This window comes from Rhipicephalus sanguineus, chromosome 1 (genome assembly GCF_013339695.2).
Source record: "Rhipicephalus sanguineus isolate Rsan-2018 chromosome 1, BIME_Rsan_1.4, whole genome shotgun sequence".
Classification (NCBI taxonomy): Eukaryota; Metazoa; Arthropoda; class Arachnida; order Ixodida; family Ixodidae; genus Rhipicephalus; species Rhipicephalus sanguineus.
In genome coordinates this window covers 200,964,831-200,983,436 of record NC_051176.1, presented here as the reverse complement: position 1 = coordinate 200,983,436, position 18,606 = coordinate 200,964,831, and the positions used below count along the sequence as shown (strand labels likewise).

Below are 18,606 nucleotides of genomic sequence, written 5' to 3'. Positions count from 1 at the left end.
ATATATGTCATCACCAGTATCCGCAATGGTTGGGGTAATGAATGACACGTGGCAATTAGTTGCTAATTAGGAAAAATGTGTCACCATCCAGACTTCATAGTTCAGTAGGCTCATTGTAACTGAGAAATTGAAGAATGCGCACTTTAAAAGCCACATCAGCTTCTGGATCTGCAAAAAAGGAAAAAGAAAAAAAAAAGCGGAACCATGCAAAAATGTGAGTGGTGGCACGTGTTGCCGCTCCCAGAGTAAGCGACACTGAAATCGGGGCCTGAAGTAGCCAGGAACCTTGAGCCAATGTTACTGCTTATGTCAGCAGCTCACCGTAATGAATGCAGAGATATCCAGCTTTGGCATCGTTTCACAGTTAGACTTCAATGTTTGAAGATTCATGTTTTGCTACAAATACACACAACCACAAGATGCGGTTGCCGCTTCATGAGCATTGCGTTCATTTATAGGTTTAGTTAAAGATCCTGAGCAAGGTAATATGCCGTGCTTTGCCAATAGGAATAGCGTAGCCAAGCAATTGAAAGACAACTAAGCTCAAGGACCAGGCCTCTGGCCAGGTTTTTTCAGGGGGGGCCCATTTGCTGAAAACCTTGACTGTTTGAGAAAAAAAAACCCATTTTCATTATTTAGTTTTGGTAAAAGCACCTGCTTCACCAAAATTTCAGGGGGGAAGGGCTAGCCCCCCCCCCCCCTCCCCCGGCTACGGGCCTGTCAAGGACGAGTAAATGGTTTATCCGAATTTGTAGCAAACCAAAGATAAGAAAAGGATGGCAGCCTTTTCAACATTTGCAAGGAGTTCCACTGAATTCTGGGTTTTGCCCCAATAATGCCATATTTATCAATATTTCATACTATTTGAAAACATAGAAAAAAAAAGCATAGGTATATAAAAGCGCCATAGTGTAAAATAATTTGAAGTCCAGAAAGTAAGGATGCTGACAACACAGTCTGTTGAAAGTGGCAAAGTAGGAAGGCATGAAACAAACCATAATAGATCCATAATTGATCGGCAGCACAGATGAATTTTTTACCTTTACATGTGTCCAGGCATTATTGAGAGAGTTTTGTGGTATAGCATGCAAGGGTGTTTGTCAGAGGTAGTGAGGACTTACAAACAAAACTTATCTTTGTGTGTTAGAAACTCATTGTGGCAAACTTTTATTTAGTGAAAAATAATGACACTGATGAGTGGAAATTCCACAAATAATAATTGAGTTGAGACTTGTCAATTACATACAAAGGCATTTTATTTATTGAAACATATTAACAAGAGCAGTGAAAACCCGAGATCACTAAATGAAGTTATTTTTTTTAATGTCACTAGCTATCATACTAAAGCCCCTAAATTCAGTAATACAAAATGCTAAGAGATTACTAAGCTTACAAACAAACTCACAGAAGACGTGCACAGAATTTTTGCTAGTTATTTTTAAAGACAATAAACATGTCTTGTGCACTCTAAAATCCTACTTATGTAGAATTGCCAAGGTGAAAAGTATTGAAACTCAACGACGTACTGCAATCAGGACAATGGATGAGCTACACCACTGATGCAAGAGGAAAAAGAAATGTATACAACTTCATTTTTAACAAAGTCTTTTCACAAATTTCTACAGATATACAATGTGGCTAAATCTTGCTCTTTGTCCCAGACATCAAAAATGGAAGCAGGTACAGCACCAAGGTAAGATTGCTTAGAAAGCAAGCTTGAATAATGGTATATACATGCATTACACACACAAAAGAAAAAGAGCAAGAAGCAAACAGCTGATGAATTGCTTCCATAGATCACAGGGCAACTTAGTCAGAAATCAGATAAAATTAAAAACAACAGTGTAAAAATGAAAAAAAAAAAGCAAGACGCAAAAGGCATGCCATGCTTTTAAGCAAATATCACTTGAATATGCATAAAAATTGGGCACGTGCTCACATGAAAATTACTTTTGTAAATTGCCACAGCAGTCTAAACCAAGTAAGCAGAAAATTGGGCCCGCACATAATGATTTAAAGTCAAGACCACTAATAACAATCCCACTTACGAAATTCCTAATATACCTGCATAACCGAGTGAACATCATAATGTGTATATGTGTGTGTGTTTGTGTGTGCGTGCATGTATGTGTGTGTGTGCTATGGCATTGGTATCTCTATAAATAAACATACCAGCCATTTTAGTTCCCAACACCGCAACATTTTCCTCCATGCACCTTATTTTCCACATCTCCTTGTATTTTCTTCACATGCCTGTAACCCTACTACGTATAACACAAGGGTAGGCTAACTTCTTCTAGCACCCTCACAGAGTTGACAAACACCAAAATGGACATACCCCTTAGTGCAACAGCAGAATACCACACTAGGTTGACAACTGTCTCTTGATTCAGCACAATCTCTGCCTACCTGTCTCAAAGGTTAGGGCATAATAATCTAGATCCCTGATGCAAATGTTCAAGAGCACGGTTGAAATGAACACTTGTCTGTCCTAAATATGAAAACTATGGTTTCGAAGTTCTCATTTGGGAATACTAAAGTGCAATGCTAATTAGTACTTTTGAAAGACCCTTTTGCTAAATTTTTGGTCACGTTTTAGAAAGGACACTCACTCCAAATTTTGTGCTTCATCAAACAAATCTAAGTGACATTCAGGCTCATTATAAGTGGGCTTGACTGCATAATGTTCAGCAGCATGAACAAAGGCTAATACATAAAGAGAGGACAGGACAAGTGCTGACTTATACTAAAATTACTACGTGTAATTTTTCAGTGTGCATTGGTAGCAACTGTGACTGTAGGCCACTTATGAATGATGTGCCTGTGCTTTTGCACTACCACAGTCAGTGCAGTCATGAAATAACAAAAGCATTTCACATAAGGTAAGGTGGAAACAAATCCTTCACTTAATTCCCAACTTTGAATGGTGTTCCTTGAATGGAATGAAGGACTCGCCAGACTAAAGAAACAATAAAGGCAAAAATTAAGTAAAGTTAAATTGATAGATTTTTCAGACAGAGCTTCATTAAATGACAGTAACATCTGAAGGTACAAAAGGAATGGTGTCACCACTTTAGTAATGCAAAATTTGTTTCTACTGGTGTATACCATTCCGGTAACAATTTGTCAAGCTAAGAAGTGATCATAAAAAAAGATCACAGTGCACTCTAAATGTAAAGGACAATCAGGTTTCGGCATATCTGAGTGGGTTTTTACAGCGGAGCTGTATATGGCACACCTCCTTGATTTCTTCGTGTCGCTGTCCGTAGCAAGTATGGGGCTGCCGCACATTGTGCGAACGCCGGAGAGGCAGTGCGCTGATGAAGAACGGTGACGAGAGCAGAGACGGGAGTGCACCCGTCAGCTCCACTGGTCACCCATCTTCACAGATTGGAATGGTCTCGAGTCTTTTCAATGAAAGAACACACCTAGTGTTACTTCATAACAGCTCTCTAAGCGCTAGTATTTCCAGGAGTGTGGAGTACTCTCTGTGCTACCTCGTCACTAACTGATAACATAAGCACCTGGTAATTTAGGCTAGAAAATAATAGCACAAAGCTCAATCGCACTTAAACTCTAATAAGATTTCACACCTCAATCAACATGATCCCCTTAGATTAATGTGCTGTCAAGAGACTTCACACCACCCTTGAATGACTGACCACAGGTCAACCTCATTCTTGAAATGAAGTTGGGCCTTCAAGCTCAATCTCTATTTGTGATTTCAAGACAGGCTATTCAATGTCAAGTGTAGCTGGTTTGTGTGTTTCTTATAAAATTCTGGGGTTTTACACAGTGGAACCATGATATGATTATGGGGCATGCCACAGTGGTAGACTGGATTAATATGGACCATATGGGGTTCCTAGCGTATCCCTAAACCTATGTACATGGGCATTTTTGCATTTCACTCCCATTGGAACGGGGCTGTCATTGCCACAACAGTGCAACAGCATAGCCAGCCATTTGGCTACTGTGGCGGCGAGCATTCCATATGCATAAATCTAGGTAAATAGCACATTCCACTCACTCAGACAGAGGAAGTTTAGCCATTAGAGAGTCAAATAAATGCAATGTTTCATAAAAAAAAGTATGGCCAGTAGGAGGATCTGGCTGCAAACCATATACAAGGAAATCTAGTTAAAGTAACCTATAATTATGTGCAGACATTTTTTAATAGGTGTAACACCATAAGTCAAGATACAGCAGATGAATGATGAGCATTTATACACATAAGCAGGCTGCAAAAACGTTTTCTTTCAAAATTCCAACTTGGTAAGTATTTGACCTCAATCACCCTCAAGTCACAAGTAAAGTTAAAACAAAAACTGCACATCTCACTACATTTTTAACAGTCACCAATCACACCTCAAGGTTCCTTCACTTAAGTTGAATGCCGATGTAACAATGAGGTCGGAATGTTGTCAGGTTGTCCATGTTTTTCTAGCAAACACTGACCGCTGCGTTAACATACGGTCGATTGTAAACACTTTCAACAGAAATCTGGCTGGCTGGGTAGAACATTCTCGAGGCTAAACTGGCACCAGCCAAAGTTTATGGTAGTCCTGATGTATCGGAACTGATTCGAAACACCAGGACTATCTTAAACTTTGGCTGGCGCAAGTCTAGCCATTTAAAGGCAAACAGAAACATGCTCACCTTTAATAACTTTGGCACAGGTACATCTGGCCCAGGTCAAATGATAGGTTAAAGGGACTGACAATTTTTATGGTACCTGTCTTCTCCAGTGCAACAGAGCGCTCACTGGTCAGAGTCCAAACACGCGATCATACACCAGGAAAACTCCAGAAAATTGTTTGTCAGAATTTTTCTATCTGCAGTTAGGATAAAAGCCACGCTGGAAACATGTTGAAACAGTGATAGGTGAGAGCGATAGCGGTTCTATGCCAGCATCAGCGAAAATCAGATGACAAGTGCGCCCTTGTTGTTAAAAGGTGATGTTTTGTTTATCAAGTCAAAGTTCCTGTGTTTCGTATTTTCTTACATGTTCAATTTTATGTACTGCAGAACACTTGCAAGCTTGCATGCATAAAAAGCACTCATGTGTTCTACCATGCAATGAGAGATGCCCCACTATCTGTACAAGCCCCATTGAAAGCAGTGCCACTTGCAAGTGTGAACAATTTTCACCTTGTAATAACAACACAATAAAGCGCAACTGTTTATACCATCTAAAGGTTACAATTTACAGAAGCCTTGGAATTCTTTTTGAACATAATCAGAAAACACTATCCATCTGTAGTCAAGGCTCCCATGAGCACGTTAGCCAAATGTTATTGTACTGCATTCTGGAGGGAATTTACAATTTAATGTCAAAAATAGCCAAAGTGCAAAGGCATCTCTACAATTTAGCGCAACCATACCATTTTTCCAGACTCTGTACCAATTTAAAATTATGATCCCTACTTAAACTAAGAACAGCAAGCCTGATTCTATCACTATCATTTATACTTTTCACATTTCCACCAACAGCTCACGACATGTTATGTGCAGCTGTCGGTCCCTTTAAGATTCGCTGCGGCGTAGTCTATCCTTAAGCCTAGACATCATATTTGCCTTCACTGCTGAACTTGAAAGCACGGGTTCGATTCCTAGCCATGGTGGTCGCACTTCGATGGGACAAAATGCAAAGAACACCAGTGTGTTTTTATTTAGGGGCATGCTAAAGAACCCCAGGTGGTCTAAATTAATTGGGCGTCCCCCACTACGACGTGCCTCATAATCGTATTGTGGTTTCGGCCTGTAAACCCCAGCAATTATTATTATTATTATTATTTACATTCACAGCAAAATCCGAGGGTAAACTGAAAGAACTCTTAGGGCAACATTTCCTACTCTTCTTGAAGCAAGACTGTTCCAGTGACAGATTGAGAGCAAATTCCAACTACAGGACACTCTGTGAGAAACTGAAGTTGCTTAGCCATAATAGGTGGAGTGCACCAGGACTAGCTCTGCTATTGACATAATGATACAGCTAGGCTATCTTTCTATTAATTTGGCTTTAGTAGTAGTCGCATGCATTGTGTCCTTTTCCACCCCTCCTCTTTTTCTTTGCTTTGTCTCATTTATTTGATAGAGGATTTGGTATTATCATGTTTAATCACAGTGCTCAGTTTCTTTTACATAATAAATTTACATTTTTGCCAGCAATGTTCATTTCTTTTCTGAGGTATTTGCCGGTGTATCTTACAATCATGAAGGTCAGCTAAGGAGACAATCATGAAGTAATGTGCCCTCTATTTCGAGAAGATTGCACTGAAATGGTTAAAATGAGTCAGGCTGGATCGCACTTAGAATATAAATGCAAACAGTCCCTAAATTCAAGAGTAAAAAAAGCAAATAACATAATGATAAAAATTAAGACTAGTTACTGTGTGCTTTTAGTAGTCTGCCGTTCATGTACCAAAGTAGTCATATGAGAATAACCTAGACTCTGCTTTCCTACACACTATACTAAAATCATGTGTGCATGAAAAAATGGCACTAAAAGTGTGCCACACATGCTCAACATCATAAAAACTGATGCATAGCATTATGATGGAGGTTCACTTGATGGCTGGCACCCAGGAGTCCAGTCTCTACAACTTCTTTCAGCCTTGGGCATGTTGGCAAGTTGAACTCACAATCAGTTCTGTCACATGTTGTCATGAAAAGGCATGCCAACTCCAGACATACATCACTGCTGCAGGATTCAGTAGTTAGTATCTGCTGGCCTTGCAAGTCCAGTAGGCGGCTAACACACTGCACAGGTACAGCAGAGAGTTGACTATGCCCAGAACCTAGAAGACAGCAGCATTACACATTAATGTTGCACTAATAGCACGTCTAAGAAATCCCTGCCAAGCTTACCTATGTGGCCCCCTCTAAAAGCCCTGCCACATGAAATGTGCAGGATGGATAGGAAGGCTAGATGGTACTGCATATTGGAATAAAACTTAGAGCGCAAAAAGAAAGACGCAGGACAGGGAAAGGTATACACACTTGTGGTGTGCATACACCTTTCCTTGTCTTGCGTCTTTCTTTCTGCACTCTAAGTTTTATTCCAATATGAAATGTGCAGCACAGCCTATCACTCTAGGAAGAACTAAGGGTCAAAATAGCATCTGGAGCATCATTACTAGCACAATATTTGTATTTCCAGGACTGCACCTCAGGTTTATCAGCATGTCACCCTTCATGTTCTCCAGCGTTTTTTTGAGTTTGGAGAAAACAAACATATTTCAACAATATCAATTATCAAAGACCTTTCACTTGTTCACTTTTATGCACAATGCCAAATGCCCTCACTAAGAGGGCTGGACTTTAGTTTTTGTTAGTGTGTTAAAACGGAACGAAACGAAAAAACGGAAAAAAAAATGATATTTTTGACCACAACGAAAACATAACCGAAACTTTACCTATTATTTCGTTCCAGAGTGAAACCGAAATTTTTTAAATCGTTTTTCGGTTCACGAGAAAACTTGGCAATCCTGGAACAACTGAGGTCATGCAAAGTGAGAAATTATGCATATCACAGTGTACAGTATTAGCGAGTACCTCAGGCAGGAATTCCAAAACAAAGATCTGTTGAAATTGTGTGAAAAACAAAAACAGTGGCAACCAGAGATGTTTATATTAATGCAAGTGGACTTTTGCGCGCCTGTCACGTAGGTCAACGTGGAGAGGGCATTGCCGGCGCTAAAGTTTGTTACAGCGAAAGCTGTTATGAGATCACAACAGCCGATTTTGGCGCCACAGTTGTCCACCGCCGCCGGTGTCCGTAACCGCTATCGCGTGAAATAAGAAAGAAATGAAATGAGAAACAAATTTCTAGGATCGGATGGGGTTTTAACCCGCACCCTCTGTGTGGCAGTCGAGTATTCCACCACAGTGCCACACTGGTGGTTGTAACTCCTTCGCAAAAATACTCTATACAGGCATCATGTCGTGCAAGGAATTGTGTTAAAGGGGTACTGACACAAAAATTTTCATTTTTTTGCGTCAAACGAAAGAACAAGCCCTCAAGAGCCTAGAAAAGGTAGTGCTAAGCGCGAGTGCACCCTGAAAAATCAATTACAGTAAGTTTTTAGAAGCTAGTTTCGGTTTCTACTGTACCCTGACGTCACAACACTGTATGAGCTTCTCGTCATGTGCTCGCACAATATGTAGTGACGTTTCCACGGCCGCCCCGCTGGTGACGCACAAGCAGCCATTTTGAATGTTTTGGTGACGCACGAGCGGCCATCTTGGAAGTTTTGGTACCTGACGTCATCACAACTAGCCAGACTGCTGCGTGAAGTCACCAGAATTAGTACTGTAGCCTGACGTCAAGCTAGTGTCGATGTCGGTAGGTTCGCCATGGAAAAATTGACTTTAATATCAAAATAAAATATCTTATCAGCATTTGCTGAGCTTCCCACTTGCTCAGAGCCGTCTCTGCATACAGGAAATTAGGATGGCAGAGTAAACTCGCCTTCGAAAAGAGGTGTCGGTACCCCTTTAACATATGTAATATAGCGTGGCAGAAGAGTGAAATAACAACCTGGTATCACACAATGCGAATTGTGCAGCGAGTCGGTTGTTGAATGCTTCCAACCCATTACAAAGGGCTCAGCCATAATTCTTCATCCTCATCAGCCACTGCACAAAGTTCACATAATGCCTTACAGATGTGTAGCGAGTACCACGATTCTCCGAAGAATGACGAGATATGGCATAGTGGGTGCTTTGCTACTTCAGAAAAATTACGATGATTTATGGAGTAGTGGGTACCTTGCATGTGTACTTGTATTAGTTGCCCCAAGAGAGTCTACAAGGGGCTCTAGAAAGGCCGCTCTTCAGCTTTTGCTGTGACTGTGCTGCCTGTTCCGCGCAGGCCTGGCGATCTTTCTATCAGAACAGCGGTCTCGCACATCAGAGTATACATTACATGACGTGCTGCTTCTGAGATTGTGCTCACTCCCTTGACACAAAGCACTGAGCCCGCTAAAACAAAAAATCGTAATTGACTTTTGAGAAAATAAATATTAGTATGACTTTGAAGGGTACACTGGTTTGTGCTAGTTGGTAGGAATTCGTGGTAGAGTTACTTCCGCTCCTCTGAAGAATGTTGGAAGAACGTGTTTTACCTCTGTCCCACTTTCTTAAGAGGAGCGCAAGTAACTATATCACAAATCCAATGTTTTTTGTGATTACCTTCAAACTTTTGCATAAAAAAAAACGCAACGAACCGTTACGAAACATTTTTTTTCCTCTCGTTCTAAAACAGTAACAGAATGGAACTTTCTGCGGTGGAACGAAACTAAAACCAAAATGAAAAACATTTCGTTCCGAAACTCTGGTTTTTGTACCTAATCATCAAGGAATTGCTGCATAATAGTATATTATTTTCCCCAGAAAGAGTTGGTAATCTTTAATACTTCCTGACTGTCTGTGAGGTAATACCCAATAAAATAGACCACATGATAGTTAAGATTGTGTGCCCCAGGAGTGAAGACTATGCAGCTGTTCTGGAAAGGCTTCGGTGATATTGACTTAAAATTCACTTGAGAGGCAAGCTAAGGAGACAAAGAAAACGGTACAGGACCAGAGTTGATGCCTGAGTTTGTTGGTACTGCAATATATAAAATATATACACAGAAACAATGCATCTTGTTGTGTCCATCTCTATCTTTCTGCATGTGCTATGTTTTTTATGCTCTTAGTTTGAGCACTGCAAGATAGCACTCTGCATGCAAAATAGTGAAAAGCTACGCCGTGAGGCCGGGCCACTTTGACACAGAAGCCAAACAGCAGCGGAAACAATGAAAACATCAATTTTCTAATTCCAAAAATGTTGCGAGTGGAAGCATCTACAAGAAAAGCCACGGCATCTAGAATATTCTTCGATGCTCCTGATGACCAAATATTTCCGGAGAGGCCCGACAAACTGTACCGACTACTCTTTAAGCTTTAACGTTTGAAATGTAGAAATGTTATCCTCCAGGACAGTGCACTCTGCCCAATAGCATGCTATTTCACACAGGCAATCAAAGCATGTGACTTTGAACTATTATTATAGCTGGATTGATCACGTGACCTCCCAGTGTCAGACTATCATGTTTCTAACAATAACGAAAAGCAAGGAAGGGACACACTGTCCAGTGGCTGATGCAGTCAAGTTGTCAGAAAACTTACGAATGGTTTGTTTTGACCCCAGAAAAAGAAAAAAAGTTTTTTTTTTTTGCTGGGCTCATGGGAAAAAAAAGAATTGACGAGCGTGCGCGCCTAACGTCCACAAGCCAACCTACTCCTGAAGCCGCTCCCATGTTGTGCTCCATGCTCTTGGTAGCATGCTCCTGCTTAATTTTTTATGGCTGGGATTCAGTATTGTCATGTGACGTTCGCTCCCAGTTTTTTTCCCTCCATGTTTAGCACGATGCTCGCCAATTGCATCCTAGTGTCCAGTGCAATGGACATAAATACATTCTCGCATTGCGAGCAAACTTCCGATTACAAAGGCTACCTTTTTGCAACATTGTTTCGAGAGGACATAAGTTAGCTCGCATGATTTAACTGATTTGAATTGCGGAATTGCGTGAAGATAACTTCTAAAAAAATTTTGCACACTTGAGCACACCAAGCGCGCAAGTTTTCTCGTGGACGATGTCATTACTCTGAATTACCTCCATAAGGAAAGGCGGCTGAGGGAGGACCTACATTAAAAAAGATGTTGCTCGCACCTTAAAGAAACTGCAACAGTTTTTTCGGTTTTGATTTTGGCTTTGCTTGTTTCTCTGCACTGCTTTTTTTCTTCTGTCCAGCACACTGGTCACGGGGTGGAAAAGGATCTCACGGAATAGGCAAATACCTGTAGGCAGAGTGTCAAGTGACCAAGTAACTCTATAGCGCTTTTCAATAAGATAAACCAATGCAACACATGATCGTGCGTGAGGACTGAAAATGGCTGTCTGATAAGTATGGCCAGAACTTTGCAGCCTCCCGAACCAGAGCCATACACTCATGCTCAGTGATTGAATAGTTGCACTACAAGATTAGGAGGAGGCAGCTGGCATAAGTGACAACACAGTTGTCATTGCATTAGAGTTGCAATAATACTACACAGATTCCATGGCTGCTGGCACCTGTATGAACTTTGGTAGGTGTAGAAGGATGAAAATGGGTTAGTATCGGTGGCATTGTGGGAAAGCTGATCGGGTGCGAGAATATAGTGGGTCCTTGCATATCCAATGTAAAAGATCTTTCTTTAAATGCTGTTTGAGTGGCAGCATTAAAACCACAAAAATTTTCACAAAACGATGGAGGTATGAGCAGAGCCTGTTGAAGCTGCATACATCTTTAGCACACTGCGAGGGACAGGGAATTCAGTGGCTGCATGAATTTTTCCGAGCCTTGTTGTACTCCACTTGCATCAACAAGATCACCGAGGATGGTGACCTGGCGATGGCCAAAGTGGCACTTTGTTAAGGAGTGGCAGACCACCTTGATGAAAAATACCCAGGACCCCAGCACAAGGTGCTCATGGTGCATTCCAAACGTGGTGGCAAAAACTAATGTCATCCAGGTAGGACACACATGTGAACTAGTGTTTGAAACATTAAAAGAGACAGTCCACCATGCAATCAAATGTGAGGGGAGTATACAATTGCATAGACCGAGCAGCAATACTTTGAATTGATCAAAGCTATCAGGCATTACGAAGGGGGTGTTTTCACAGCCCAAATCGTCTGCAGCAATTCGCTAGTAGCTGGAGCAAAAGCCAATAGAAGAGAAATAGCGAGCACCGTGGAGGCAGTGAAGAGTGTCACTGATGTGAAGCACAGTGTACAGTACTCACGAATTGAAATAGGGCAATTTGGAGCTAAGTAATGCATATGTTTTTGTTTCTACCATCTTCAGTTCGGTTGGTATTGGTGTACAACTCAAACGCTAGATCAGAGCCAGCATTATCTTTAGAGACCAGATTCGGTGCGACATGACGTGGTTATCTCGAATCAATTGTGCATACAAGTCGTTATATTAAAAATTTTGATGTTGCGTTTGAATCCGTGATTACTGTACACATCTTTTTTTGTAGCTCTGTAAGTGTGGTGATAATAAATTCGGAACTGTCATGATGTATGTCTTTTCTGAATTACTAGGTTGTGCCCATAGATTACATGATGGTTCAATAATGTTCTTGGTGGGCTTTTTATACAAGCTTGGATAACATGACAGTCATTTGACAACACTCTACACAGGCACTGCTGAACAGTTGTGGCATTGCCAGTACTTATGTGATGTATCAAAGCTGTAGTTTGTCCCAGGGGATGGTTTCTAACAATGAAAGTGTTATGATATATATAAAGAGGAAGCGGTATAGCTTTTCAGCATGCTCAGGTGAGGGCATGCTGAGCGGTTGGAGGTTGTAGGACATCACCCACGAGTTTCACAATAAGCAATGCAATGGCACATATGCGAAACAAAGTGTAAACCATAGTCAATACATCACTGGCTGCACAGATACTAGAGTTACTATTAATTTTCACAACACTATAGTCACTTCACATTAAAGGCCAACTCCGGCGATTTTTCGAGGTCGATGGATCTCAATGAAATTCGCTGGGTACGTTCCTTTGCACGTTTCCGTCATTTATACCAAATTACAGGCTTGAGACATGCGCAGATTGTTTGCAAATGAATTTTAAACATTGTTTGCAAACGCCCTCCTGCCTTACCACAATTATTGGCAGCATTGCGTCTGTGACGTCGGTATTGGGAAGGCGGCGGAAGTGACGCAGCCGAGGGCACCGCTAACATCGGTGCTTCGGCCGCTACAGCGAGCGTCTGCTGTGCACAAGGCGACAGACAGCGTTGGTTTGGCCGGCGCTTCGCTGGTCGTCCCGGCTGTCACAGTTTTCATACTCCGCGCCGGCGTGACCGGCATGCCTTGCACGACTTCCGGTTCGTTCGTAACAACGTCTACGTCATACGTAGACAGTACACTCGGCTGGGTTTCGGTTTCGGTGTTGCGCTTTATTGCTCATTTAAAATTATTCTCCAATTTGCCGAGTATTTCTGCTATCGGGCCCGTAACAGGAGCGTCTCAGGAACATAAAAGCACCATTACTTTGACTTGGCCAAAAAATCGCCGGAGTTGGCCTTTAAGATAAAGATATCTGGGTAGTCCAAGGTATAAACACTTTCACCTACCGAGACAGTCACTTTTCCCTGAAATATGTATTCCTTGTACCTCGTGCTTGGTTGGTGGTTTACTCCTGATGACAGCAAAACCAAGCTGCTCCCAATGCAGATAAGGAAGTGTGCCAGGTTTCCCAACACATCCTAGAAGAGGGTATTTGTCAGTAAGCATGTGAGGAGTAAGCTTTCTGAATGCAGCATGGCTAACTAGTTGCAGCAATGCTCAAAACTGCTGGTTTGAACCAATATTTCAGCTCAGATACTCATGTGCACAGAGCGACTACTTTGGACAGAAACCTAAATACCTAGAAGAGAATTACCATCACCAGCATAAAGTCTTCATAGATGGAGATTGTGGTGCTTTGGTTGGGTGTGTCAGTTGTGACAAACAGCAGGAAAACATTTAACAAGATACTTTATTTTATCAAACTTTCTTTCATTAACGTTTGCCAGGTTGCCAATTGCATAAAGGTGACCTACCCTTTAGGAACCTTCTTCACTGTTTGTCCACTACAAGGTTGAAGAGTTGCTCAAATAGAATCTAAACTTCCATTTCAGTGCAATGCAAATGAGACTCCTCTGTTGACTCTACACAAAAACTGTTCAACAAAGATTTAGCTCTTCCTCAATTTTTATAACACACAAGAAGCAAAGGCAAAATATAATAGAACCACCACAAATAAAAAAAGTAGTTGTTGAAGAAGATAAGTAAACTTCAAAAGGAACACTTACTAAAAGGGATTTTGACAGAGCCAGTGCTGTGGTACCTGAGAGAACACAGCTGAGGAACAAGAGACCGTTCATCATGAGGGCACTGAAATTGCCCAATATGAACAATGTCTCATCTGTTGTGCCCAAGAAGCCCCAGGAGACACCTCTGTAAGATGGGTTGCAGTACTCCAGCATCATCTGGATGCATAACACGTTCAGAGCCTGCAAATGAAATAGATCGAAGGCCACCAATTCTAGTTTACTTAGTGCCATCACTGGGGCATGATCACAGGTCCCCCCCCCCTTTTTTTTCCTTACGCAGGCAAGGTGAACTTCAAAGGACACACATTTTCAATAATACTGTTGTATTACTATGTTTCACATTGAAGGACAAAGAGTGGCTGAACATTACATTAATTGTTCATTTTACACTACATATTTGCATGCTTTGTTAAAAGAACAAAGCATTTTGAACTTTTTTCTTGCCATAGTTTTACGTCAATGTAGACTAACAACAATGTAAGAGAGACAACTGCCATTTGCCAGTGGTTGTTTCCTGCAGTCTTCTACAAAAAAAGGAAGTATAATTCGTGCACATCTTGCCCAACACAATTTATTTTCTACCTTAAAAAACTTCTTTAAAAGCACTTGAATGTAGACAGCAGTCGAAAAGTAAATGCCCCACCATATTTGAACTCTTACAGGCTAACGCACACAGAAAAGCAATCTAATAAAAGTGTGCATTTCCTATCATATTTAAGTGCAAACTGCACATGCATGTCAACAAGATAAGCAGAACACAGCAACAGAGTAACAAGAGAATGCAAGCAGCATCACGTCAATTGCAACACTTTTACTCTGGAATCAAGCTGGAGTTTTGCTAGTTGTGGTTTCGGAAGTAAAACTATAGCTGCACAAAATGAAACCTTTTGCATATGTATTTGTCCACTGCCCATGAACAGCACTTTTTACACATTGGCATGCTCATACAACAAAAACAATACACTAAAAGGGCACTTTTGCACCTTGCACGTTTGTAGTAGGTTTTTAACAAGCTAACCACTGTAACAGTTGTGAAATTCACACTAGAGGAACTCAGTGACACAGTATTTAAAAAACCTGCACAAGTGTGCTACCACCTTTGATGCACTTACAGCATGACTGAAAAGAAACAACCTATTTTATGTTTTTGTATTTGTAATATAATCCTATCACAAATTCTCTATAGCAGACAGCAGTTAGAGCTTCTGCAATCTGTCATGTCAGTTGCCTGCACATTGGAGATACATAGTATGGCTGCAAAGAGCAACCACAGGTCAGCTGACCATGCTTTATGGCTTTGTCCTTTGTAAACCACATTATAGAAAAGAGATTTATATTTTACAGCATCAAACCAGAATTGTCAAGTACAAACTTATTTGTGTTACATAATAAATTACATCAGTTACATTATGTTTGCACTAGTCATGTGCACCAGCACACCAAAAATAGCGATGAAAGTTGCCACTTGAAGCTTTAATGGTAACTGGTCACCTGTAATAACGACTGAAGTTCCATTCATGTGCTACAATAATTAGAAGGCTTAGAAGAATGAGGAAAGCGTTCTTTCAGCAGTATTTGGAAACATACATCCTGTTATGTTCATTTGACTACTTAGTATACAACATGGAATCCACAGCAAAGTAGATGAGAGATCCATAAAGTTACTGGCACACAATACCACACTTTCAAGAGATGAAAGCGAGACTGACAACCAAGCAACTGCCAGCCAAAGAAAAGTAAAAAAAATGTTGCAGTGGCTTAGCTCGGCTATGCCAGGATAACGTAGCGTTAGCAAAGATTCAGCTAATTATTCTTAGCTTTCCTGATTGTCTAGGATTAGCTTTATTATCATGCTTACTGCTGCTCCAAAGACACACACACAGTATACGTATTATGTGGCACATGTATATTTATTTTGCCAGGCAACTTCTTCGGGATCCGATGAGTTAAGCTTCTCCGCTCTTCTGCGCCGTTGAGCAGCATTTGCGCTCTCCTTCTCCATGGCTATACCACACTGGCAAACGGCAGTCAGAGGAGCTATCAAGCGGCTCCAGTGCAGTGTCAGACGGCGACTGCACAGCGAAGGCGAATAGCTGCGCGCGTGCCGGCGCCAATACGTCTGCCAAGGCTACCACGTTCCTCTTCTGGAAAGCGCAGACCGGCGGCAGCGAGTCGCGTGCGGCGGCGGCGGAGTGCATGGGAGGTGCCGGCTCCGGTGCGTGACATCACTGATCCTCGCGCATGCGCAGCACGGCTCTTGAGGATCCACGCGAAACTGGCTCGGCTAGGCCAGCGTAGCTAACGCTACAAAAAGGGTACATTCGAAACCGAACGGCACCAGCCCTCTGCAGTATTAAGCGGCAGGAGAAAAGTTCCCGAGGGATACCAATATCAATAGTAGTCTGCCTGAGCTGTAATGTCATAGGAAAGAGCATGGGAGTCGGCAGGATTTTGTCTTAGGGGGTTGCAAACCTGTGTTACATCGTGGTGTGGGAAGGAGCAAAAGGGGAATATGCCCCTTTTGCACCCCCCTGCCGACACCCATGGAAAAGAGTAAGCTGGCTAGCACATCTATACAGATTCTTCCTTTTACATGGAGAAAATAGTCAAGAGAATTTTCAGGTTGTCACAGACTACAATGGTATACCTAGGTGAGCATCAGACTACTGCCAATGTTCCAACAAGAGGACTTGACGACTGGCCACGATCTGCAACGCCCAGCCTCTGCCTAACCAAGGTATCCATAAGCTCTCGTACACATTTCCTTTTCTTTTTGGGGCAGCGTTTCTTTCCATTCTGTAATATCTATACAATGTAAAAAAAAAACAAATTTGGTCTTTGTTTAATGGTGTCACAAACACAAGCGGAAAATAAATCTGGTTAGATGGTAAAACTGCCAGTGGCTAGAACTATTTCTAGAAACCATACTGGCATGCCTAAAATCTAGTGGGAAGTGACCATGCGCGAGAGCAAGTACTGTGCACAGAATTAAACGAAAATTTTGAACACACCGACCAATCAATTAATTTACTAGCATGTAATTTCATGTTTTAAAAAAGCGAGAACGTGATTGCGAGTTTCGTATTGGGACTTCAAGAATAGTTGTTACTCAATGTGCGTCGTGATAGTATGATATCAGTGTCACGTTCGTGATTTCGATAGTGCCCCCCTGTGTGACCAGGGTCTACTGAACGTGCTCGTCCTTTCAATCTTAAAAACATGTATAGTCATTTTGGTCCTTAACGTGCTTCGGTGAAATTACAATATATATATATATATATATATATATATATATATATTTGAGCGGCAAAACTTAGACACAAACCGCTGGGCGGTTTTACGTCGAAGGCGGAAAATAGCAACTCGTAGCGATTCAAGCAGAGAATATGTTGACTAGACTCATAAATCAGTATTCACTGCATCTACTCGAAAGTCGGTTGAGTTATAAGAGAAGAAATTACCATTTCTATAAGTTTAAGCACTCCAATCAGGCTGAAGCAGTAGCGGTAGTTCAGTCCCAACATTGACTGCAATGTTGCGTTCCCGCTCGAGGAAACGGGAAGTAGTGGCTTGTTGCTGCTGTCCATAGCGGTCACCGACCTCTACACTTTCCAACTTTTGAACGTAAGCATGATTCATGCCTGCTGCACATGACAGTCCACGCCGAACAAACACAGCAAAGAAGCGTTTCGCCGGGAACACATTTCGTATGTAGAAGTGGAAGGCATCAAGACCAGTCGCAGTTTTATCTGAAGGAGTGTCCAATTTCTATGCTATACCGACCACGTAGCGACACATTATCGAATGATTACGTTACGCAATCAGTAGGCGGTAGCTACGTATGCGAGAAAAGGGCGTTTGTACATATCCACCACTTCCTCCGTGATATCCCCGATCTACGAGTCAGCAGGAACCAGACACAAGACGTGTAAATAAGCTCAAATGTGACGAAGCGTTATTTTGACGGGCCTACGTGCCAATAACGAAGCCTTTAAGACGACGTACTCACCAGGAAACAACGACGTTGCGTCGTTGTAAAATCTGCAAATTCTCTGCATGGCATGCTTGCTAAAGATAATAAGACGCATGGTACGCTAAGAAAGGCATTTGCCTAATCCATGGCGCACAAACTTGTGACGCGTAAACGAAAACAAGTACCTGGAGGCCAGAGAAAGAGAGAGATAAAGCTCTTAAACTGACATCTTTAATATTTTAGGATTGTTGCTCCAAATAAAAACACTGGTGCCGGGAACCCTAAAAAGAGTATTGTGTTGCATGAGAATGCATCAAATATATTTTTAATACTGCTACCTTAGAACAAAACTTTCGGTTTCGATATTGAGGGGGCGTCTTCTGAGTGACGTGTCACCGTAGTGTGACGTCACGAGGAGACAGCGGCAGATTTGTCATCTGCTCGTGATGCACGTAAATGATGATGGGTCTGTCGTCCAGGGACTCTGACAGCGATTTCTGCGATTTTTGCTGCATGCAGGACGCAGAATTCGCGAACTTAGTGGAACTGTGTTGACTCGTCGGGACACGGCCGGGCTAGACCGCACGCGCGCTCCGAGCGCGCGCGTGCGGTCTAGCCCGGCCGTGGTCGGGATCATAGAGTTTCCTATAAATACACTAGAGGGAACTCTGGCGCTAGTGTCTATGGGGGCTGTAACGCAT

At 41.9% G+C, this 18,606-nt stretch overlaps 1 protein-coding gene across 1 annotated transcript; it reads right to left on the bottom strand.

Annotated features, from left to right (window-relative positions):
- Positions 1-1,038: 1,038 nt before the first annotated feature.
- LOC119405364 (uncharacterized) lies at positions 1,039-17,834 on the bottom strand. The gene is made up of 4 exons (XM_037672205.2): positions 17,394-17,834; positions 13,912-14,112; positions 13,192-13,323; positions 1,039-6,800 (listed from the first exon to the last, which is right to left on the bottom strand). Exons 1-4 carry the CDS (start codon positions 17,517-17,519, stop codon positions 6,720-6,722), a joined length of 540 nt encoding a protein of 179 aa, XP_037528133.1. The 5' UTR covers positions 17,520-17,834; the 3' UTR covers positions 1,039-6,719.
- Between the last annotated feature and the right edge of the window lie 772 nt (positions 17,835-18,606).

What these genes read in the sequence shown, in the direction of transcription:
- LOC119405364 (XM_037672205.2), bottom strand. Translation starts at nt 17,519, where the DNA reads ATGGACAGCAGCAACAAGCCACTACTTCCCGTTTCCTCGAGCGGGAAC. An exon ending in TGCTTAAACTTATAGAAATG is followed by an intron (nt 14,113 to 17,393) that starts GTAATTTCTTCT and finishes TTTCATTTGCAG; the next exon opens with GCTCTGAACGTGTTATGCAT. An exon ending in AGGGAAAAGTGACTGTCTCG is followed by an intron (nt 6,801 to 13,191) that starts GTAGGTGAAAGT and finishes GCTGTCTTCTAG; the next exon opens with GTTCTGGGCATAGTCAACTC.